Genomic DNA, 25,295 nt, shown 5'->3' on the forward strand with positions numbered 1-25,295 from the left:
TTGGTTAGGGTTCGATCTCATCTTCAATAAGATCCATCCTTGTCAAACGATCAACATCAATATCCATTTGATCAATTGGTAAGGCTACGATTAAATTTATTCCACTATCGATATTCTGTACTCCATTGATAATGGTATCGATGTCCTGATCATCCTCATCAACATCACCATCATCCTCAATGGTAGGGTCATTCTCATGATCATGAGAAATGGCATGCTCATCCTCATTATCACGATCATCTCTTATTTCTTGATCATCGATCACAACATCTTCAATGGCATGTTCGACGTCATCTTCATTGCGGCTTGTTACATCCTCCATATGCTCCATATCAGTGAATGTATTATACATCACTTTGGAACGTGGTGCAATAGGGATGACGTACCACCATTTGATGTCATGCACCATTGGTAGATAGATAACCTACTCAAATACACACAGTACAGTAATTAATTAGCATATCAAAAGTCAAGGGGTACGCGAGCTTAGATATATATGTACATGAAACACATTAGTAAAAAAATGCATACCTGCTCACATTGTTGTGGCAATACGAGCCTATCTTTCTTTGTTTGCCAGAACTTTGTAGAGTCAATAGTTACATATCCACTTGCATGGCGTTTTATCGTTGCATCAGGCCCTTTTTCCACCACGTTCATTTGCCATTTGACATCCAAAACATACACAAAGAAGCGACGAAAGTCAAGCCTAAATATGTCTTGGATTATGCCACAATAATCATCCATTTTTCCATTAGCTCCCTCAAAGCTACTAATGACACCGCAATCTTGTGTATTTCTCTTTTCATCAATTCTTTGTGTTCGAAAATGCTTGCCTTCACACCATATAGCATTGAACATAGTGCACTGGACCAAAATAGAAGCAATATTAATATTGTGTAAGCAATGTGAATAAATATTAAAAGCAAATCACTTACAACTAATGCAAAACATTAGTTCTATGTACCTTTGACATGCATCCTCGTGCATACTCCCATTCTTCCGCCGTGATATGCAGCCCCTCGTCGCTCTCTGCTCTCTCCATTTCCTCATGCAACCAATCAACATGGATATCATTCGGAAGTGTTGCTAGATGCTTAGGGTACGCCTTCCGAGAGCCATGTTGCCTCCGAAAGAGAGCTCTTTCTGCTTGCCTTTTTGTCTTTGCATCCTCATATCTTGTAACCCATCTGCTCATCACATCACTATTAAGGATACAAGTGAAATTGAGATCATCAATCAATGTTCTGTCAATTACTTTACTCTGTCCTTTTCCTTGAGGCACAATAGAGGTCATCCTCAAGTCCTCTTCATTGCTCCATAGTCGTGGCAAAGAGCTGTCCACCTGACCAAGAAATTCTGAAATATATACAAGAGACTCTTGTATCAACCAACCCTCGGCCATGCTTCCTTCAGGCCTTGCACTTTGCCTCACAAAGTCTTTTAAGGTCTTCATGAAGCGCTCTAGGAAGAACATCCAGCATGCATGCACAGTACCACATAAAGCAATTTCGTCCACTAAATGCACAATGAGATGTAGTTGACTTGTGAGAATGGTTCGCGGAAAAGTCTCCTCTACCAAACAAACCACCTCCACTACCATAACACGCGCATCATCCAACGTGGCTGGATCAATTGCTTTGGAACTAACATATCTAAAAAATAAATAAATAGTACGTTATACCTCATGCACGTTCATTTTGCAAGGTATAATGAAGGGTGATCTGAGCATGGGTTTTACATACCTCACAAGCTCGCCCATCTTATAAATACATTTTTTCAAACTCTTATTTGCACAATGGTCGATGCTAGTAGGTAGTATGAACTGCGCACATAAGAGCACATTTATGGTTTATGGCATTACAAAATTTAATTTCAACGTACGTACAAGACTTGGAAAACACTTACTTGAAGCATCTTGTGCCAATCGTGGGACTTCAACCCATATAGTTGCTCAACGCCTCTTTTCTTAGTGGTTGTAAAGGCTCCCTTCAATGATCTCATGCATCCAGTGGGAGTACGCAAAGTGGTGATGGCCTGCTTTACCTGCTTCTCCTCTTTCTTTGATATAATCCATGGTGCAGGCGGAAGACGAACGTGCCCACCCACCTCTCGTGGCCAAGCTTGATGCATACGTCCTGCGACCCGCAAGTCCTCACGTACGCTAACATTGTCTCGTTTACCAGTAATATGTTCCCAAATACCAGATCCCACATTCTTGAAGATGTGCATGGGATCAAGAAGATGGTTGATCTTAAGATGGGTCCAATATGGCAGCCGGAAAAAAATGGAGTACCTGCACAAGGGATTTCTCTATGTGACCTTTAATCCAATTAGAGACTACACAAAACAAGATTGAAAAAACATCACTATACCTGTTCATGCCATCTGGAGGAAGAATAGTTGTAGACTCCCAAATACGCTTCCAATCTTTTGCACGAAGTGTTTGTGGAGGAATGTTACTCTTACTAGCAACATATTTAGGATGATCTAAGGGGAGAAATCGATGATGATTATCAAATATAGTCTTACACAAACCATCAGCATACTCATGTACTAACGAAGGGCCACAAACAGGACATGCATGTTTACCCGATGTTTTCAAACCTGTTAAAATATAAATAAAAGTTAGAATAATAAAGTCAAACCGTCTAATTAATATATATAGCTAATAGCAATAGAGTAGGGAGGTAATTAGAATTCTTACCAGAACAATCGCTGTATCCTGGAAAGTCATGCATTGTCCACATCAACACTGCTTTTAAGTCGAAGTGTCGAGAGGAGGGAGGCCTACTAATGTCCACCACCGCAACACCTCTCCATAGTTCCTCCAACTCATCAATCAGTGGTTCAAGATAAACATCCATATGCTTGACTTTATGTTTCCCTGGAATTAGAAGGGATAACATAAGATGTCCCTTCTTGATCGCCATTGATGGTGGAAGGTTGTAATTCACCAACACAACTGGCCACACGCTGTATGCGGTGCTTTTGAAACCAAATGGATTCACTCCATCCATACCCAGGCCAAGTCTCAAGTTTCTGGGCTCTGTTTTAAAGCTGGGCCACTCATCTTCAATATGCTTCCAAGCAGGAGTGTCTGCGGGAATTCTCCACATGCCATCATCCGATCGATGTGAGGAATGCCATGACATGAGTTCTGCTATGGATTTGCACTTGAACATGTGTTTGATGCGAGAAATTATAGGAAAGTGTCGCAAGACTTCGTGGGGTGCAGGGCTATTGTCGTCCCTTTCCCACTCATCTCTGACAATAGATCCCGAAGCTCTAGCATCATCTCGTCGACGCTTTACGTGCTCTCGTCACGCGTAGGGTACCATGTTAGGGTGTGGTACTGCATCCTGCTTCAATTTATCAAATTATATGTTACAACTCTATTAATTTAATTTGGATACCATGAGTCATTTGAATACCATCAATTTACATCTACTCACCTCTAAACCTGTTTGATTCCATTCTCCATACATGGAGATGTGATTCAAGGTAATTCGACGTGCTCGTACAATGCATCCTTGACATCGATTGCACATACATTTGATCCGTTGTCCCAACCACACATCGCGATTACGATGACGCATTGTCTCATCTTCCCCAGAACTGCTTGAAGAGGTTGATGACATCCTGTGTACAAACCAGAAAACACAAACTCATTATATATTTTTAATGAAAGCACAATATCGCATGTATTCACGCGGCTATCTCCTAAAACTTGCGTGTATAAACGCGGCTACTTCCTAAAAAACGCGTGTATTCACGCGGCTAATTTCTGCAAAACGCGTGTATAAACGCAGCTAAAATCCTATACACGCGAATATACCTGCGTTCGTAAACGCGAACATAAACGCGGCGGCATATTTAAACTAAAAATAGCCCGCCTTCCCCAAATATAGATTTTGAACTTAGAAATCAACAGTGCATGCGTTTTTGCCTGTTTTCGCCTCTTCCAACAGCAAGGAGGGAGCAGAGAAAGGAGCACACACACGGGAGAAGGAGGGAGCAGAGAAGGAGCAGAGAGGACTCACTTTTTCAGAGGTGAGTCACTTTGTCCTGTGCCTTGTCTCTTTTGTCAGATTTGTTTACTTTGCTCTTTGCTCTTTGGGTTTGTCTTTTTGCACACGATTGGGTTGCTGCATCCTGACAGGGGCGACAATGGCTGGTCCTTTTATAAGGACATTCTGTCTTTGTCGGGGGGTCGGTCTTTTCGAGAAATTTTTTTCGCAGGTCGCGTGTACATACGTGTGTAGAAGCGCGTGTAACCTGTCTGCAGAGTTTTTTCACGCGCATATACACGCGTTTTTGGCCGGGTGTATACATGCGTTTTTTGACGGGTGTATACACGCGTTTCTGCAGACAGAAAACTGCGGCGTTTCAGATTTCATGGTTTGCAGGCAATTGACTTGTGTAATGACAATGTGTGAGTCAAGAGATAGCCCATGATGTACATGATGATATTTGTTGCAGGTTCTTTATGGATATTCCAGGTTCTTCATCCGATCCATTTGCGTACAGCAATTGGTTGATGGAGATGATGAATCACTTTGGGCGCCAACCTGGTCCGGTTGAGCTTACAGAGTATATGTATGCCCATCCCCCTCCTTCCCTGCCTGGTGTCTATACCCCTACCGCGAGTATCCAGGGCACTCCAGTGCCGTCTATTCCTCCGAGTCCGACGAGACGGCATGCAGCTTCTCCTCTTCCACGTCCACCGAGGAGACATACCTCGCCCAGACACACTCACGTACACCCTCACAGCCACCATCACGTGCTCCCTCAGAGCCACCGTCACGTCAGGGCTCACAGCCACCGTCACGTAGACAATCCCCCAGTCGTGACTCCACCCGCAGCAGTAGGAAGAGTGGGAGTGGAGGATGCGGCGGGTGCTTTGGTGGGGGAGGTGGGGGAGGTGGGGGAGGTAGTAGGGCACGGGGTGAGAGAGGAGATAGAGGGAGAAGAGTTAGAGGAGACAGTTCGGAAGAGGAGGAGATGAGAGAGATGGAGAGAGTGGTTTGCTATGATGTGACGGATAGGGGCGGGATAGTGATGGATGCGAGGGGGAGGGAGGTAATGAAGTACATGCGTGGGGTAGTATCAAACTCATATAGAAATTGTTTTATTAAATTTAAAGATCAAAATAGCCGATTAGTTGGGGAGGTGATAGAGGCTATACACAGTCGGTACCCCAATCCCCCACATGCTACATTCTCGGATGTATGGGGAAGGACGCGAATAAGGGAGATCTTAAGTAATAAAAGATCTCACCTTAAAAAACTCGCGTACGATGACCGGCTAAATGTAGCTGCGGGTGGCTATCCTGCCGAGAAACCTGCCACCACTGCGCACAAACACGAGTGGAAGGAGGCAAAGAAACGAGCAGAGGGTGGCGTGAAGAGCAGGCAGCATGTGGAGGCACGACGGATCCAGATGGAGACCGTTGGATCTTTGCATTTCGGATCTGGCGGCGTCGAGTCATGGGAGGCAGAGTTCGTAAGTATCCTGTCACTTTATTTGATTGTTTACTTAATTCATTGATTCTATGAATTGTTTTAATCTTACAAATTGTGTTGATTATGATACAGCGACGGGTTACGGGGAGGAAGCCCACAACCCACGATACTGTGTATGCTTGCCGGCATAGCAGACGTGACACGTGGGCCATCTTCAGAGCCGAGGGACGTATTACGGACGCGCAGTTTGAGTTGGCCATGAGACCATACGGTCGACAGGTACTTGAAAATTCGTAACGAATGGTTTTGGTTTATTGAATTGCATATATATATACTTATATACTATATATTACTTGAACAGGCACAAGCTGCTGATGATCCACCGGCCGCCGCTGCAGAGGGTGGACGTGAGCACTACTCCTCGGACATTCCGACCGATGCGAGCTCATCTGAGCATGGGGGGAGCACCGAGTCATCATCTGGGTCTGAGTAGTACTCAGACTTGTAGTATCACATTCCATATTTAGGATGTGATTGTATATATTTTTTTGTAAACTCAAGCCATGGGCTACTTCGAGATATGGACTCCCTTGTATACATGTATGAAATTTTGATAGTAATATTGAATTGATTGATCGATAGTATTACATTCATGTCTGTCTTGAATCGTGTAATGACAATGTATGCATTCATGTCGTTCTTGTCTTAATCTCCCTCGTGCATATGTTCTTCGTGGATGGTCTAATGGGATGGTCTAATGCACCAAAAACCCTAAACCAGAGAGTGCTATTGGGTGCTGGAATGCTGGAACAGTATTCAGGCACCAAATAGCACTCTCTGGATTTTTTTTTTTGCTCTCTGTTCGCGTGTATAAACGCGTCAAAACTGCTAAAACTTGCGTGTATCGACGCGGATACCCTGGAAATTACGCGTGTATTAACGCGTATAAACTGGCAATAACGCGTGTATGAGCGCATCTAAATTAAAGAAAGGCGTGTATACACGCAAGTACAAACGCGTCTGGGACATGGTAACTGAACAGGATGCGGCTATACACCCGTGTATAAGCGCGTCTAATATAATAAGAAGCGTGTATAGGGGCGTGTATTAATGCGTCTGTGTAAAAAAACGCGGCTATACACCCGTGTATACACGCGTCTGAGAGGTACTTTAGACGCGATTTTACACGCATGTCTCTGGCCGCGATTATACACGCGCTGATACACGGGCCCGCTACTTTTCTTCACAAGTCATTTTTAGCGGCTAAGAGCGCGGGTATGAGCCCAATCCCTTGTAGTGCACCTATAGACCACTGGCGACCAGGCTCATGCCAGAGATGGGAGATTTGCAGTAGCATTGTAGCCTGGCACGTACGGCATGCTAGATGCAGCGAAGCTATTGAGGGTACCCACACTCCACCTACAGAGTCTATCAGGAGCATTTGGCTCGACATCATACATACCCTTTGCGGTCAGTGGGGGAAGTTGCAGGGTGGTTCTGACCGCATGTGGAAGCGGCGAGAAGCTTTCTTGGGGCTTTGGCGGCCTGGCCCTTTTCTTACTGATAGAGGTGGTGACCCCATCTGGCATTACAGACCACCTGTGTGGTTGTCCCCCCCCCTCTTGGTGGACTATGTCACTTTTGCCTGCAGGCTGCTAGCCTGCTTTATATATTATTTCTTGAGTTTTGAGGAGTTGCCATTATTGATGATGGAATCCGGATCTTGATTCTTGATGTTGCCAGTTTATTTATGCCAATTGGTCGGTTGGGTGCCCACTGTAACTGGTTTACCCAGATTCTTTAGTTTTAAATTGTAAACATGTTTTAATCTATAAATGATGCATGTTTAATAGGGAAGGCAACATATTTTTTACATATTATAAACTTATATATAAATTTTGGGGCCTGTATCCCCCCCTTTGTATGAAACGTTTTTGAAACGTCCGAGAATTGAAACAAATGTTTATGAAATGCGTTTTTTCATGAAACGCCTGGCAACTATGTTGCCAGCACCTGTGAGATGCCTGAGAGATCTATCTAATTTCTACCTTTCCATGACCTTTGATCTCCTTTACATAGGGATATGATGGAAAGTCATGTGCAGGTCGGTTTTGCCTTTTTGACCTAATAATTGTGACATAGCGGAAGCCTTCATGCGGTTAATCACAACTCTTAAGCACCTTGTAGGAACCTTAATGCAAAACGCATGAGAGGAGAGAGAAAGAAAGCTGTATTAACGTCTACTAGAGGCCGAACTTGACCTATGAGACAAATCAATGTACAATTGTCAATGTCTTTTGGATGTCCAAAAAAAAAAAGGACAAAATGAACATGAAATAAACTATGAAAGTATTGAGCTAGTGGGGGGGGTGTGATGGATGGAGCACTACTGCTAGAGGCTTAGTATGCAACCTATATGCGCAGGGTATACAAGAATGCAATGCAGATCTGTCTAGCTCCAACCAGTACCATAATGGGGGTGTAATATGTGATACATAGGCGATGGCGAGGCAAAAATACCTTGGAGCATGATCCCTGGGTGTGAGTGTAAGTGAGAGAGAGAGAGACTGATTTTTAGTATATGTATTATGTACATAGACAAAGGCCATAGGCCTTCCCAAAAGGGCTATTGACTACTTCTATTGTCTATACATGAGCCAACTCCAAGATGGAGAGATGAAATGATGCTACTTCTTGAAAGAATGGGTACTATGCTGTGATAGTAGATACCCACAAAGAAATGCTGCAAGAATTGTACAACATTGTAAGCATAAAGGAGAAAAGAAGATCACTGCTGAATATCACCAGAAAAGGTAGTACATCACGTGGAGCAGCACGAGGGAGGTCTCGTAGATGCTACCTATCACTGCAGAAGCTGAAAAGATAGATGAAAATGAGGCTAAGCCTAGCCACCTTTATATAGGTGGGAGAGGAGCTGGCCGGCCAGTAGCAAATCAGAGGACTTGCCGCAATGCATAAAAAAATCTGAAACGATGCCTAAAAATAGGCAAAAAAATAACAAAAAATATGTAGTGCCTAGATGCACATGCAGGGCTTCAAATGGAGCCAGATACAAACATGAACGTGTATGGGAAAGTCCATTTGGGGATGAAATAATTTCCAACACCTCCTCTTCAGCACCAGATGGGTGGACCAACTCCGGCACGTTGCAAAAAATCCTCCAAAGAGTCTGAAGAAACAACCTCCTCATAAAAGGCACAAAGCTCTCGAAGATATGGTACGTTTGAATACCGAGAACGTCTCCGGAAGAAGCCACGAGAAGATCGAGAAGATATCGAAGACGAAACACCAGGATCAATCTGGAGAGAGAAGCCCTCAGGAGATGGAACCATAGATGGCTTCGAAAAATGTGGCACCTCCTCTGCATTTGCAAGAGGTATTGGGACTGAAGTAGAATCCTCCTCTGATGAAGAAGAAGGAAATGAAACAACCACTAGAACAAACGGATCATCAGTGATAGCTGAATTTGCCAGGTTCGAAGTAGGAACATGTTCCAAGATAGTGAAAGATGCCTCCTTTGAAACATAAGAAGGAGAAGCAACTGCCAGGAGAGAAGCCGCCAAAGTAGGAAGCTCCAGAATATGTGAGGATATCTCAACAAAATCATTCACCTGCTGTGTAGAAGAATCACTATCCTCCTCTGAAAGAGAGGAGAGAAAATCTACAATAATAGCATCAGCATGGAACAACACAAGAGAAAGGAAGATACTCATCCAAAGGGATTAGAGGAACTGATAAGGTCTCTGTTAGAAACTCTTGTAAATAATTCTCTTTTGCAGATAGGGCACTGACTTTTGAATCAGAAGTCTCTTGTGTGACCACCAGGATGAACTCATCCTGCTCTTGTGAAGATGAAAGAACAAGGGGATCATAGACAGCAAGAAAAGCCATCTTAGCATGAGACTTCGTACTCTCCTCTGCTCGCCGGTGAAGTATCTGAGCCATCTGTCGTGGGTGAAGTGTCTGAGCCATTGGAGGAGGACTCTTGCTTGAATGACCAAGTCGGCCACAAAACTCACAAGGATCCTTCATCCTGGAACCCTTGACGATGTTAGAATTGTCAGAATCGTCGTCATCGAAAGATGACCTTGTGGTGACTTTTTGCTTGTTGTTGTTGCCACCACGTCCACCTTGTCAAAGGCGCACGCGCTGAAGCAATAAGAGAGAGCCGAGAGAGTAGACGTTGGCAGATGGAAAACGCAGGTAGGGAGCGAAAGAGAGAGAAAACGCAAGGAGATAGAGAGAGAGAGCTTTCGTATGACCAAAGCAGCACTGAATTATATATTACGTGTCTTTACAATAAGGGGCAAGGGTGCTTAAATAGCCACCCAATGAATTTGCCCGACCCAGTTCACATGTTAAATGAGTAAAAAAATAATACACAAATAACATAAGTAAAGCAGGATCACTTGGGCATTTCACTTGAGGTGCACAAAACTTTAACACCCTCTCTACAGCTCATAGTGAACATAAGTAGGAATACCAAGTCGATGAAGAAGCTACCATGGACACCCCAGCAGTGGCCAACCACTAGGTACACCTCGGATTTGCAACCACCAGCTTGTCACCACCAAAAATGCCATCCTGAGCACCAACTGCCTCAAAGAACATTGAACTGTAGACCACACTATGTCCAAGAATCCCCATTCATGAACAGTAAACACATCATGTTGTGAAGGGAGGCGGAGAGACACGGAACACCTCTATAGCAATGCCTTTCCACAGTTCGGAGTACACACCAACATCAAGAAAAAGGGGCACCAGTCAACTACTCACTGAGCTGACACAACATTTAACATCTCAAGCATGAGACTTGTCTCTACCCTCATTCAATTTTCCAAGCAACTGGGGGAAGCCTACATACATTTGCTCAAGACATGCAAGGGGAGATGGGCACATCAACATCTGCCACCCTTTACTCAATTGATACATATGCATATAGGGGTGCACCCTTATTATGAAATAGGCTCACAGCCATAAGCAAAATGATCACCACAGAGAAATGGTGAGAGAACCACTTGACATAAACAAGGTTACATTCCATCAAGTATGAGCTTTCTGCAAAACTTCAGTTTCCCAAGAAAAGACAACATCAATAAGGAACTTCAATTCTCCCAACCTGGCAAGCAGTGTGTGACTAGGAGGCACAATCACTTTATGGTCTTCAGTCTGTCTGTTGAAGAAGCATACCACCATACATACATATTCTCTCAAGCAAAACCAGAGAGCTGTCTTTCTCATACACATGAGCTTCCCACAAAAATCAGAGAGCTGGTTATCATATACATGGGTTTTCCAAAGCCACAAACTGGTGATTCCTCCTAGGTATATGAGTTATTTCACAAAAAAGGGAACAAAAAAAACTGGCCAGCCGTCACTTACATTGCATGGGCTGTCATCATGACAGAGAGCCGCACTCTTTAGGCGTGGCACCTTCTCTTCACTCATACAAGTAGCGTTGCAGCTTCTCCTCCCCTCCCAAACTGGAGTGCCGTGGGCTGTTCTGAGGGTACTTTTCTTCAAAGAAAACGAGCTCGTCTCCTGTCTCTCTCAAACACAGAGAGCAGCTTCTTACTCATAAGGAAAAAAAAACACACAGCTTTCACACCTTGAAGACGGCGCCTTCTCACACAAAGGCTGCGCTTCTCCCCTTACTCACATGGGCTGCAGCTCTCTGAGAACATTAGAACTACAGCTCCCCTTCACACACTGGAAACTACGAGCTCTCTCACACTCTCATAAACATGGATTGCGCAGCTCTCTGAGAGCATCATCACTACGCAGCTCTCCTTTACACACGTGCTGCAAACTACAGAAGGTTACGTTTCCTCCTCTCTACAAGCATGGGATGCACACGGGTACTGTGCAGCTCTTTGAGAGAATCAGAACACATGCTCTCCCACACAACAGCTGTGCAGACTCTCTGAGCTTTAGAGTAATGAACTCTCCCCACACCCACTCTGCGCTACAGCTACACTTCCTCTTTCCTACACAATGGACTGCGCACATGTACTGCGCAGCTCTCCTAGGATCTTAGAAAAGCTGAGCTCTCCCTTTCACTCTTTGAAAACTCTGAGAGCCCTTCTACACACCAATAGAGAGTGCAGCGCAGCTCTCTGAAAACCTTAGAGCTGAGCTCTCCCTCACACACTATAAAAACTACAGCTGCGCTCTTCCACGCACATGGGCTGCGCTTAGAGCATTGGAGCTGCGGGTAACATCTCTATTCTCTTGAGCTTGCTCCCCTCCTCTTCTTATACACCAGCGTGCACTGCCCGTTCAACCAAAGAGCATTATATTATTCATAATACTCCAAGGTATGTCAGAGAGCTCGCCCCACCTCCACGCGGCGCCCTTTTGAATTTTGAGGCTAGTTGAGGAATTTTTGAAACAATCCAAGGCCACCTTCTATTTTTAGCAAGCCTTGTATTAAATTCCATGGTGACTCTTGCATTCAAGGAAGACTTTGCACCTTTTTAATAACATCTTGTGGACCACAAATACCTTGTTTCCCATGAAATGCCAAGGACCGGTACTGGAGCTGACCTCCTCTAACGGGTCCCTATCCAGTTTTTTTTAAAAAATAGTGCTTTGCGTGCTCACATTATTTGTCAACATCCTTGTTCACATATGATAGTGCTAAAACTTGCCTTGTGAAACTGATTCTCATCTCATACCCCTTCCATTTCTTATTTATCAAGGTAAACCAATAACTAACTGTACACATTGCATATTTTTGTTAGATCCGTTCACATGTGGCCTTATACCCCCTTTGGCCCTTGGAGATGGACACCCTTTATTTGTAAATGCCATGCATGAGTGTGTACATATGCCAAGAAAATATTACCAAAAAATGCCTAACATAGTTTGCCCATCCCCTAGCCTGCTAGATCATTCATGGTCAGTAGAAAACAGTGTCGTGAGACTCAATGTATCTGATATTGCCATGTTCTCAAAGACACTGTTTTTCACTTCTTCAATTCTTTCATCCTTGTCTACCATCAGCAGTCGTGCATGATATAACTTGAGACGCAAACCATTCACCCTTGATACATGTGGGGTCCCATCAAGGTCAGCCAATCGATATGTGCCATTAGCAAAGCAATTCATTACTCTGAAGGGCCCCTCCCATTTCACTTGGAACTTCTTTTGAAAGGTTTTATCCAGCTTACTATTATAGCGTAGCACCAAATCACCTTCCTCAATACCCTTCTTCTTAATCTTCTCATTTATCTTTGTCAATGCCCTACTTTGCATCTTCTCATAATGTTCCAAGGCACTCATCCTGTCCAGCTGAACCTCTTGTAACTGTAAAAGTCTCTCTTTAAATGTGTTGCTAGATGGCCCTAGCAGCTTTTCTAACATTTTAACTGCAGGCAATTCAACTTCCACAGGTAACAAAGCTTCTTTGCCATACACTAAGTGAAAAGGTGTAAAACCTGTGCTTGTCTTCACCGATGTACGATAAGCCCATAAAGCACTGAACAGCTCCAGATCCCAATTCTTGCCCTGATGTTCTGTTACCTTTGCAAGAATGTGTACAAGTTCACCATTGAATCTTTCATTCAAACCGTTGCACTGCGGGTAATAAGGAGTAGTAAAATTATGCTTAATCCGCATTTTGGCACACAAGTATTCTAGCAAGTCAGCTCTAAAACCAGGCCCTTGATCAGAAAGAAGCTCCAAGGGCACCCCAAATTTACAGCAGATGTCTTCATAAACAAACTTTGTAACATCTCTTGCAGTAATTTGCTTCACTGCTCTAGCTTCTGCCCACCTGGAAAGATAATCCACAGCTGTCAAAATATAACTCTTCCCCCTGCTGGTAATGGGTAAGGGTCCTACTGCATCAATTCCCCACTTCTCAAAAATGTCAAAGGCCAAGATTGTCTTGCGCAACTCTGGTTTTAAAACTCGTTTCCCAAATGCCTGGCACCTTTTGCATGAGCTACACCAGTGATGCACATCTTTTTGTATACTTGGCCATATGTAACCCTCCTGTAAGATTTTGTGCAATGTGATTTTAAATGCAAAGTGGCCACCGCATGCTCCTTCATGATTCTCCTCAAGCACTCTGTACAGCTCTTCCTTCCATGGTACACGCCTTAACACCAAGTCAACCCCTTGCATGTATAAGGTGTCACCAATGAGCTTGTATTTGCAAGCTCTGCGTACAAACCCATATTTCTTTGCCTTCTCAATGTCCTTGGGAATGACTCCTGTCAACAAAAACTCTTCTTCCAGTGTCAGACTTTCACGACCCCGATAAAGTGGCAGATCTGCTTTTAACACATATAGCTCGCCAATCATTCCCTGTACTGCTTCATGTGCTTCTGTATTAAGAGAACGCTCCACATGCCGAATGCCCCATGCTTCAAACTCCTTCAACAAGCTCTTGATTTTAAAACACTTGTTTCTCAATGCAGGGTTTTTGCTCTTCCATACTCCTAGTATTTGCTTTACCACCAGTAGAGAATCACCTCTTATGCATAGTCTCTTTACACCATGCTTAATGCAAATGTTTAGCCCTGCTTCCAATGTAGAATACTCTGCTTCATTGTTAGTATGAGCATCAACTTTGAATCCCTTTTTACAAATCAGCTTACCTTGCTGGTCATAAAGAGCTATACCACCAGAAGCTGCATCATGGCTCTTCCTGTATGAACCATCAAAGAACAAAACATGAGCATTGCTTACTTCTGCCACATTTTCTACCTTTCTAACACTTTCCTCTTTGACAAGCACAGGGTTTTCCTTATAAGTTAACAAGTCTGCCAAAGTAGCTCTGTTACTTTCTTCCACCAAGAAAGAGAACTCAAACTCCTGCAATTCAATCACCCACTTTTTCACTGCCTTAGACATGTTTACACCATTGATGAGCTGAGGCAAGAATGTGTAGCTAGTTAGGAATACAAATGGCTTTGTCAAAAGATATTGGCGAAACCGTCGGCAAGCAAACACCACACTTACCATCACCAACTCTATTTCTGACAGTCCCCTCTCTGCTACTGACTTTACCCTACTAGCACAATAGACGGGGTGCATATATTGGCTCCCCTTCCCTTTTTGCAGCAACATAGCACCAATAGCATCCTCTCCTACTGAAGGATTCACATAAAAAACCTGTTCCCAATTTGGAGCCTGCACCGCTGTCATCTCCCCTAAGACTTCTTTGACTCTCCGAAACTCCTCTTCACATTTGTCATCCCATTGCAAAGGATCGTGCTTTGCCACCTGTTGTAATGGATATAAAAGCTGTGAGGACAATGAAATGAATCTTGCCATGTATTTTACCTTCTGAATGAATGTTGCCAACTGTTTTGTAGACTCTGGAGAAGGAAGAAGCATGATTGCCTTGACCTTGTCTGGATCAGCCTCAATGCCATTTTCTGACACCATATGACCCAACAATTTAACCCTTGGTTTTGCAAAGAAACACTTCTTGGGATTGAGTTGGCCACCACAATCATTATATCGTTCCAGCACCATTTCCAGCTTTTCACAGTGATCCATTCGTGTGCTATAGACACAAAAATCATCAATGAAATCCTGTACACATTTTCCAATGAATGGCAGAAGCGCCCAATTTGCTCTCTTTTGATAGTGAGCTGGACCATTTGTTAGCCCAAATGGTAGCACTGTATAGCAAAAGCAGCCCCATGGTGTAATGAAAGTAGTCTTCTTCTGATCCTCTGGAGCAATCTTCAACTGGAAATAGCCTGAAAACCCATCACACACACTGTATCTTTCATGACCCGCCACTGAATCCAGGATTTGATCAATGAAAGGTAGTGGGTATAGATCCTTCTTTGTGTCTGCATTCAAAGGTTTGAAATCCACACAAACCCTCCATTTTCCGTCCTTTTTTGGAGTGACCACGACTGGGCTCACCCACTCTGTTGTCTCCACAGGGCATATAAAACCAGCCTTTAGTAGTTTGTCCACCTCTTCTCGCAAAGCCTTCATCTGTTCTGGACCCATTCTCCTTAATCTTTGACGTACTGGCTTGGCTCCTTCCTTTAGCTCTATGTGCAAATCTTCCCCTTTGAAGCCCCGAACTTCTTCATAAGATGTGATGAATAAGTCTGGATATGTTGACAACATCTTTAAATACTTCTCCTTCTCCACAACTGAGAGATCTGTGCTAATCATCCTGGCCATCAATTCGTGTTTCTCGTGCAGCTTCACCTGGGGTTGCATTAGCTCTTCAATCACCTCATATGGGCCTTTAGACTCATCTTCAATCCTCTTCATGGATGCGACTATGCTGGTCTGTTCAAAGATCCTGTCCACCATCAGAAATGCCACATTTACCTCTCCCTCACTACTAGTGGTGGTGCCACTGTCTTCATCTGACTCAGTGGAAGACTCCTCACTACTTGGACTCTCCCCTTCTTCATAATCTTCATCTAGTGGCTTCCTGCTACTCATGTCAAATAATCTTTTGCCCCCTGTCTCCCCATATAAGCTGATTGTACCGTGTCTCCAATCTTGAACGGCCCGCACTGCGCGTAGCCATGGTCTTCCAAGGATGATAGGATAAGCCCCTAATCCTGCTGGCATTACATGAAAAAATCTACTACCGTTTTGACTGCATAAGCTTCGATTTCCAAGCTCTTCACTACCCCTAGACACTTGATCTTTTGATGGTTTGCCAGTCGTATGCGGAATCCTGAAACTCCTTCTACTGTCAGGCCCATCTTTTCTACACATGTTTGAGTGATTACACAAATTTGTGCACCACCATCCACGTATCCCTGCCCAAGATTCTTCCTCTTGTGCCAAACATCCACTATGGGACAAATGTCTGAAGACTCATCAATGGCCAACACTCTTACTGACCCTCTGTTGGGTTCCTTCCCCAGCGGGCTGACTAGTTTCTTCCATTGGCGATTCAGCTTCGGTATCATTTCCACTAGTTGTCCAAAGGTCACGTCTGCCTTCCTACTGCTCAGGTCCTGTTTCAAGTCATAGCTATCCTGCCCTTCCCCTAGTGGAAAATCTGAGACGTGAAATTTTCGGCGAGCTCTCCTTTTTCTTTTAGCTTTCACATCTTCACCCTCATGACTCTTCCCTTTCTTCCTACTGGGACCTGCTTCATTTCTTCCTTCTTTATCCTCTGTAGTTCTCTTCCCAATAGGCATTACCAATGTATCTTCCAACATTGCTGCCTTCTCCAAGGTGACCACACTTAACACTTTTGTCTTTCCCTTGTCCTCCTTAGTCAGTCCACTAGGTCCTGCCTCACCCTTAATCTCAATGCCATAATCATTTGACCGGTTCGGCAACTGTGCAGGCAATGGATACATATCTCCACCCATTCTTGGTGGTTTATCACATTGTGGGCTGATGTGACCAAGCTCTCCACAGTTATAGCATGTGGGCAACTGCCTCCAACCCCTGCCGTTATTCTGTCCACCAAAACCATTCTTTGGTTGTCCTTCACCTCCTAGCTGATTTGCAAGTCTCACACGACCTCGATTATTTCCCACATTGCTTAACATATTTAGGCTAAGATTCTTCATCAAACCAACCACTTGCCTCAAGTCTTGCCTCAGTTCATCATCTTGTGCTGCAGTAGTGACCATTGCTTGCACAACTTGAGTAGTTACTGAAACCGCATCTGCCGGATGAACCTCCTCTGGAACCCGACTTTGCATGGAATCCATTTGCTTCATCTCTGACACCATAGGTAGTGAGCTTACTCCCAATTGAGTTAGTCTATTCAACTTCCACTCTTTGTTCCTTGCCACCTCCAATGCATCCTCGTATGTTCTTGGCTTCTTCAATTCTACCCTCCAACGCAGGTTTTCCTTGAGGCCAACCAAGAACCGATCCTTCTTCATCATATCTGGTGGGGGCACTTGTGGCTGCAAGGCTTGACACAAGCTCTCCCATAATATGGAAAACTTCTTGATGTAATCATCAATGGGCTCCGCTTTTCTTTGTCTCAATTCCTGTATTTCATGCCAAACTTTGTCTGGATCTTTCACCTTCACAAACTGTGCTGTTAAAGCTTGTCGGACATTATCCCATGTCAATGGCATAGGTGGATCAGCCCTCTGCAACTCCTCCTCATAACCCTTACACCAGCTCCGTGCATCACCCTTCAAACAGATTTGCAAAAGGCGTAACATTTGAGCGGGTATCTGGATATGGTTGCTTATGCATGCAACTTCCATGTTTTCTAAGAACTCTTCCACATTCTCGTCACTTTTTCCATGAAACTCTGGATACGGGAAAGCCATTGCTACCCAAAAAAAACCCTTTTGACACAGATGCAAAAACAAAACCCTCTACTAAATCAATTCTCAGAAAAAACTTCAAAACACTTCCGATTTAGAAGAGGATGAACACATCCACATCAAACGAATTTGCATAGTTAATCATTGGAATTACCACCGGCAAAGGAGACTCCAATATTTCCCTCAGTCTTTTTGGCCCAAACATATATGCCATACGCTGTTGAAAGAAAATTTTTCTGTCCACATGAACATTTATCTGAATTCTTTGGGTAAAATGGAAAGGAGTAAATTGAAGTCCGTTGTGATTATCCATTGAGAGTGGCCATCCAACTCCCAAGAGGCACGACTGGCTAATTTCCCGATTCTACCAGAATTTTTAGGCAACACATCAACTGTGAAACGGCACCAATCCCAAGAATTTCAGCATGTAAACCATATTTCAATTGGCTGTCAAACCAAGCTAATATAGCACAGATTTAGAAGGCATCTGTCACACCACTGTCCTGGTACAGCAGTCATTCACTGAGATTAATCACATGCACATGTTTTCAGTCTTGTAAACTGAAGGTTCTTGGAATGCTCCTCAGTGGGGGCACCAAAAACTGTGAAGGGAGGCGGAGAGACACGGAACACCTCTATAGCAATGCCTTTCCACAGTTCGGAGTACACACCAACATCAAGAAAAAGGGGCACAAGTCAACTACTCAGTGAGCTGACACAACATTTAACATCTCAAGCATGAGACTTGTCTCTACCCTCATTCAATTTTCCAAGCAACTGGGGGAAGCCTACATACATTTGCTCAAGACATGCAAGGGGAGATGGGCACATCAACATCTGCCACCCTTTACTCAATTGATACATATGCATATAGGGGTGCACCCTTATTATGAAATAGGCTCACAGCCATAAGCAAAATGATCACCACAGAGAAATGGTGAGAGAACCACTTGACATAAACAAGGTTACATTCCATCAAGTATGAGCTTTCTGCAAAACTTCAGTTTCCCAAGAAAAGACAACATCAATAAGGAACTTCAATTCTCCCAACCTGGCAAGCAGTGTGTGACTAGGAGGCACAATCACTTTATGGTCTTCAGTCTGTCTGTTGAAGAAGCATACCACCATACATACATATTCTCTCAAGCAAAACCAGAGAGCTGTCTTTCTCATACACATGAGCTTCCCACAAAAATCAGAGAGCTGGTTATCATATACATGGGTTTTCCAAAGCCACAAACTGGTGATTCCTCCTAGGTATATGAGTTATTTCACAAAAAAGGGAACAAAAAAAATTGGCCAGCCGTCACTTACATTGCATGGGCTGTCATCATGACAGAGAGCCGCACTCTTTAGGCGTGGCACCTTCTCTTCACTCATACAAGTAGCGTTGCAGCTTCTCCTCCCCTCCCAAACTGGAGTGCCGTGGGCTGTTCTGAGGGTACTTTTCTTCAAAGAAAACGAGCTCATCTCCTGTCTCTCTCAAACACAGAGAGCAGCTTCTTACTCATAAGGAAAAAAAAACACACAGCTTTCACACCTTGAAGACGGCGCCTTCTCACACAAAGGCTGCGCTTCTCCCCTTACTCACATGGGCTGCAGCTCTCTGAGAACATTAGAACTACAGCTCCCCTTCACACACTGGAAACTACGAGCTCTCTCACACTCTCATAAACATGGATTGCGCAGCTCTCTGAGAGCCTCATCACTACGCAACTCTCCTTTACACACGTGCTGCAAACTACAGAAGGTTACGTTTCCTCCTCTCTACAAGCATGGGATGCACACGGGTACTGCGCAGCTCTTTGAGAGAATCAGAACACATGCTCTCCCACACAACAGCTGTGCAGACTCTCTGAGCTTTAGAGTAATGAACTCTCCCCACACCCACTCTGCGCTACAGCTACACTTCCTCTTTCCTACACAATGGGTTGCGCACATGTACTGCGCAGCTCTCCTAGGATCTTAGAAAAGCTGAGCTCTCCCTTTCACTCTTTGAAAACTCTGAGAGCCCTTCTACACACCAATAGAGAGTGCAGCGCAGCTCTCTGAAAACCTTAGAGCTGAGCTCTCCCTCACACACTATAAAAACTACAGCTGCGCTCTTCCACGCACATGGGCTGCACTTAGAGCATTGGAGCTGCGAGTAACATCTCTATTCTCTTGAGCTTGCTCCCCTCCTCTTCTTATACACCAGCGTGCGCTGCCCGTTCAACCAAAGAGCATTATATTATTCATAATACTCCAACGTTTGTCAGAGAGCTCACCCCACCTCCACGCGGCGCCCTTTTGAATTTTGAGGCTAGTTGAGGAATTTTTGAAACAATCCAAGGCCACCTTCTATTTTTAGCAAGCCTTGTATTAAATTCCATGGTGACTCTTGCATTCAAGGAAGACTTTGCACCTTTTTAATAACATCTTGTGGACCACAAATACCTTGTTTCCCATGAAATGCCAAGGACCGGTACTGTAGCTGACCTCCTCTAATGGGTCCCTATCCAGTTTTTTTAAAAAAATAGTGCTTTGCATGCTCACATTATTTGTCAACATCCTTGTTCACATATGATAGTGCTAAAACCTGCCTTGTGAAACTGATTCTCATCTCATACCCCTTCCATTTCTTATTTATCAAGGTAAACCAATAACTAACTGTACACATTGCATATTTTTGTTAGATCCGTTCACATGTGGCCTTATACCCCCTTTGGCCCTTGGAGATGGACACCCTTTATTTGTAAATGCCATGCATGAGTGTGTACATATGCCAAGAAAATATTACCAAAAAATGCCTAACAACGTCCAAAAACTCCACAAGATAATGAACTTTGGTCCATAATCCCGAAAACAACAATGAATGACTGCAGCATATCCATATTGTTTTATACGCCATGTTGGTTCCTTGCCAGATGCCTAGTGCTTTGAATTCTGACACACGAATCCAAACACCCAGAAATTGAACTCCGACACACGGGTCCAAGTCATCAAAACGGGAGCACAGACTGCCCCTCTCTGCCACTCACATGCCTCTCTCTGGCTGAAGCACATGGTAGCATCCATCCACCAAGCTAGAATGCTGGAGCATGTGCCAGTGTAGTCCTCGCCACACCGGCAGACGCCGTAGCATCTCTGGTAGAATCACTGTCACTGTCATCCTCGTCAGCTTTGCCTTTGCCTTTGTCATTCGTCGAGCCTTGAGCTTTAGCTTTGGATTTGCAATCCCGAGCCAAATGCCCTCGCTTTCCGCACTTATAACAACGGCTCCTAGACTTCTTATTGGATTCCGATGCAGCATGTGCCGTTTCTACATCCTTCGGAACTCAAATCTTGCCTTGGGAAATGAGCACTGCTTCCTCCTCAATAAGAAAAGAGCTGAGATCATCAAATTCCAGCTTTTCCTTCGTGACTTGTAAGCGTAATGCCCTCGAGACCATCTCGTACTCCTCAGGCAACTTCGTAAGAACCAAGGCAGCTAACTAGTTAACGCACTATTCATAGCCGATAACTGATCATGGATAACCTTTGCCTTCATTAGAAATGACTGCATAGAGGTCCCGGCTTCAAACTTGATGGAAAACAACTGGCCGAGAAGGGTTACTGCTCGCATTGTTGAGTCTCGATCAAACATTCCTGCAAGCTTTGACCACATTTCCTTGGCAGTCTTTAAAGTCTGAATGGCAGGGGAAATTTCCTTGGTGAGAGATTCTGCAATCGCCGACATCGCCTTCGCATTGTGAGCATCCCAATCCACAAGAGATTTGAGAAACTCCTCCTCCTGAAGACGTGTGAACCGATTGCTATCCCTTCGGGGACGTTCCTCCGAGCCATCAACAATGTCCCATAAGCCTTTTCTGCTAATCAATAGCCTCATGATCAAGTTCCAATGCGCATAATTGTCGCCATTTAGTTTGTCGTCCTTGCTCGAACACGGGAGTCCCATCTCGAAAACTCCGTCCATCTCTTCTCAGTCGACCCGGTCTGCCCGCTCCAAAGTTTGCCAAGCACAGAGAGCAGTAGCGTTTTTATGAAACGCTGCCCAAGCCACGTGTGTCGCTTCTTCTCCTCCGCGCTCTCTGCCGCCTTGTAGTGGCCACCTTCAACACCTTGCGCTGCCTGCACCTTGCTGTAGTGCTTGACTTCTGCCTTGTTACAGCCGCCAAGACACTCGCATTGCTGCTTGCTCTGTCTGCAAGGAAACGCAGCTGCCAATACTTGGCTGCCCTGCTTTGCCACCGCAACAAAAAACCGCGTGCTGCTTTTGGTGTGCAAGCTTGTGCCACCCAGAAACGCAGCCTGGTGCTCACTTGCTGTCTGTAATAAAAATGGCTATCTGCTCACGGTTGCTCACAGCACCTTCTCTGCAGTACTGCCCACCTTCGTGCTTTGTGTCCGAGGGTTGAGAGCCTGCTGCTCTGATACCATGTCAAAGACGCACGCGCTGAAGCAATAAGAGAGAGCCGAGAGAGTAGACGTTGGCAGATGGAAAATGCAGGTAGGGAGCGAAAGAGAGAGAAAACGCAAGGAGATAGAGAGAGAGAGCTTTCGTATGACCAAAGCAGCAGTGAATTATATATTACGTGTCTTTACAATAAGGGGCAAGGGTGCTTAAATAGCCACCCAATGAATTTGCCCGACCCAGTTCACATGTCAAATGAGTAAAAAATAATACACAAATAACATAAGTAAAGCAGGATCACTTGGGCATTTCACTTGAGGTGCACAAAACTTTAACACACCTTTGGTCTTGCCCTTGTCCTGGGTAACAAATGCAGATTCCGGCTTCCCTTTGCCTGTCATCAAGCACTTATCATGTAAGTAGCTCAAGACCTCCTCAAAAGAGGGGAGAGGTTCACAAAATTATATGGTATCTTTGAAAGCATCAAAGGAAGAAGGAAGTTTTACCTAGTAACTTGTGGACGGGGTTATTGATAGCGCTCCCAAATTCTTCAAGTTGTCATTTAAGCCGAGAGAACTCCCCAATCTTCTCAGTGACATTGTCGGAATCAGTGATCGTCAACTTCTCAAGCTCTACTTCCAACTTGGCAATCTTTACGGAGGAAACATGACCATACCTCCTCTGAATCTCAAGCCATATCTGTTGTGCATTACTTTCAGAAGAGATGAACTGAGCGTTAATGTTGGGAGTCATGCAGTGTGTGATGATGAGGCGAACACGAGCATCCAACTGTCCTCGGAATGCTGGATCCACTAAAGAAGGTGTAGAGACAAAAGTCCATACACCAGCACTCTCCAGAAGAAGTTTGGTATAATAGGACCATGTATGACTGGTGGATGTCAGCTTCATAGAATCACTGAGTTGGGGAGGAGCATAGGATGGTAGAGAAGAAGGTAGATACAGTGGAAGAGGAGAACGAAGAGAAGTGGTGGGGTGGGTAAATTGTAGTGGATACAAGAGAGAAGAAGTAGTGGGTAAGGGCGCAAGAATCTGGGTAGAGGGAATAGGTATCTGTGTAGAGGACACCTGTGAATTGTGAGTAGGGGAAGAGAAGAGAATCCCCGAGAGGGGAGAATGGTGATCTCCAGAAGCCGTCACTTCCAAGAGAAAAAACAGAGCTCTGTAGGAAGAAAAACACAGCACTTGAGGGAGTCCCGCAGCTCCACAATAAAACACAGGTTACTGATGAAGGAACGCAGCAAGTGAACAGCTCGTATATGCTGTAAACAGTCAACAGCAGCATGGGAAAAGAAACGCAGGTCCCTATAGATGTTTCCCGCTCTGATACCATGAAAGAATGGGTACTATGCTGTGATACCCACAAAGAAATGCTGCAAGAACTTTACAACACTGTGTATGGAGAGCAAGCATAAAGGAGAAAAGAAGATCACTGGTGAATATCACCTGAAAAATCACGTGGAGCAGCATGAGGGAGGTCCCGTAGATGCTGCCTATCACTGTAGAAGCTGAAAAGATAGATGAAAATGAGGCTAAGCCTAGCCACCTTTATATAGGTGGGAGAGGAGCTGGTCGGCCAGTAGCAAATCAGAGGACTAGCTGAAAATGCATAAAAATCTGAAATGCTGCCTAAAAATAGGCAAAAAAATAACAAAAAATATGTAGTGCCTAGATGCATATGCAGGGCTTCAAATGGAGCCATATACAAGCATGAATGTGCATGGGAAAGTCCATCTGGGGATGAAATAATTTCCAACACTTCTATTAATATGATGTTTGGATGCTGGTTGGCCAGCTTCAGTTGTTGTCAGCTAGCTGATTTGTCCTCTATCATGACGTGTGACATAAAATGCCAAACTCTTTACCATAATTACCGATAAATGCTGCCGACTCTCACACAATGCTGTCGATTGATATTCTAATGCTGCCGACTTGATATATGTGTGTTGAACTACTGCCGACTTCATACATGATGATGAAGATGCCCTAAATGCATCTAATATTGCTGCCTAATGAGGGATATGATTAGGGATTAGACATGGCATTGCCTTGTGCACGTGACATCCCCTCCTGTTGAGCTTGATGACGGGAATCCAACTTTTTTTGTCTTTGCTTTGGATAAGTGTCATCATCCCTTGATTGCTTTGGGATTCCAACTCTGTCATACTTCTTTCGTGGCAACTTAACTGAATCTCTTGTTTAGCCTCTAATTCCACTCCATGACTGTGCATCTGTTTCAATGTTGTCCTCTTGCATGCATACCCTTGTCCCTGAACGCACTTACTCCTTGAACGCACTTACTTATGAATGATGACTGAGGTTGAGCTTGTGTTGTTCTCTAGAAGTATAGTTGTTAGGTACGAATGTATGAAAAAATGGTACCGGTACTTTTTATTTCAGAAAAATAAGTTCGAGAGAGGTATGGTCCACTTTAAAAAACACTTGAAAAATAGATATTTGTACACATTTAGTGATGCAAAGTCAAGAGAAGGTGGCAAGGTAGAAATCCCCCATTGCCCAAATTGCCATAAAAAATAGTAAAACAAAACAGGCAGAAAGAAAACGGGCATAATAAAAGTCACCAAAAAAAACGGCCATTAAAAAAAAGAATAGTTTTGCATTAGTTTCACTTGCATAGTTTCGTACTGAACTGTATTTTACATACCTCATGAGCGGGGCAAATTTGGCAGACAACTATGCCGGGAAGCCACTGAGGTACTCCTTTGAGGACCTAACTTCCATGGGCTAAATGCTGAGCATTCACCTAATGCATGCGTGACCTTCCTGATGCTTCTTAACTGTTTGCGTTTACCTTGTTTGGACTTGCACACCCCTTATGACAGTGCTCTTGAGAATTGCGACAATGCCCTTGTGGTGCAAGTATGACATTTGGTGAGCTAGGGATTCCAGAATAGTCCCACTGAGAGTACTCTTTATGTGCAGATAGACGGTTCAGTCATTGTCTTAGCCATCCCATATGTGGATGATGTGATCTTGACAGGGAACAATGAGCTGAAAATTTCAGCTTTCAAAGCTGAATTGAAGAAGGCATTTGAGATGTCAGATCTTGGTCGGTTACATTTCTATTTGGGCATCCATTTTATGCAGCAAGATGGTGGCATTGTTATGTCTCAATCAAAGTACGTTCGGAGG

General features: G+C 44.2%; 1 protein-coding gene across 1 annotated transcript in view; it reads left to right on the forward strand.

Moving 5' to 3' along the window:
* LOC147612596 (uncharacterized) overlaps positions 1 to 25,295 on the forward strand; it is a 171,645-nt gene that overhangs the window by 49,576 nt on the left and 96,774 nt on the right. Inside the window, exons 3-4 of the mRNA XM_086783536.1 lie at positions 5,598 to 5,744; positions 5,827 to 5,948. Coding sequence (XP_086639662.1) covers positions 5,598 to 5,744; positions 5,827 to 5,948 — 269 coding nt within the window. The remainder of the gene's footprint in view (positions 1 to 5,597; positions 5,745 to 5,826; positions 5,949 to 25,295) is intronic.

This window comes from Cibotium barometz, chromosome 45 (genome assembly GCF_041138505.1).
Source record: "Cibotium barometz isolate CiBa-2024 chromosome 45, ASM4113850v1, whole genome shotgun sequence".
NCBI classification, from domain to species: Eukaryota; Viridiplantae; Streptophyta; class Polypodiopsida; order Cyatheales; family Cibotiaceae; genus Cibotium; species Cibotium barometz.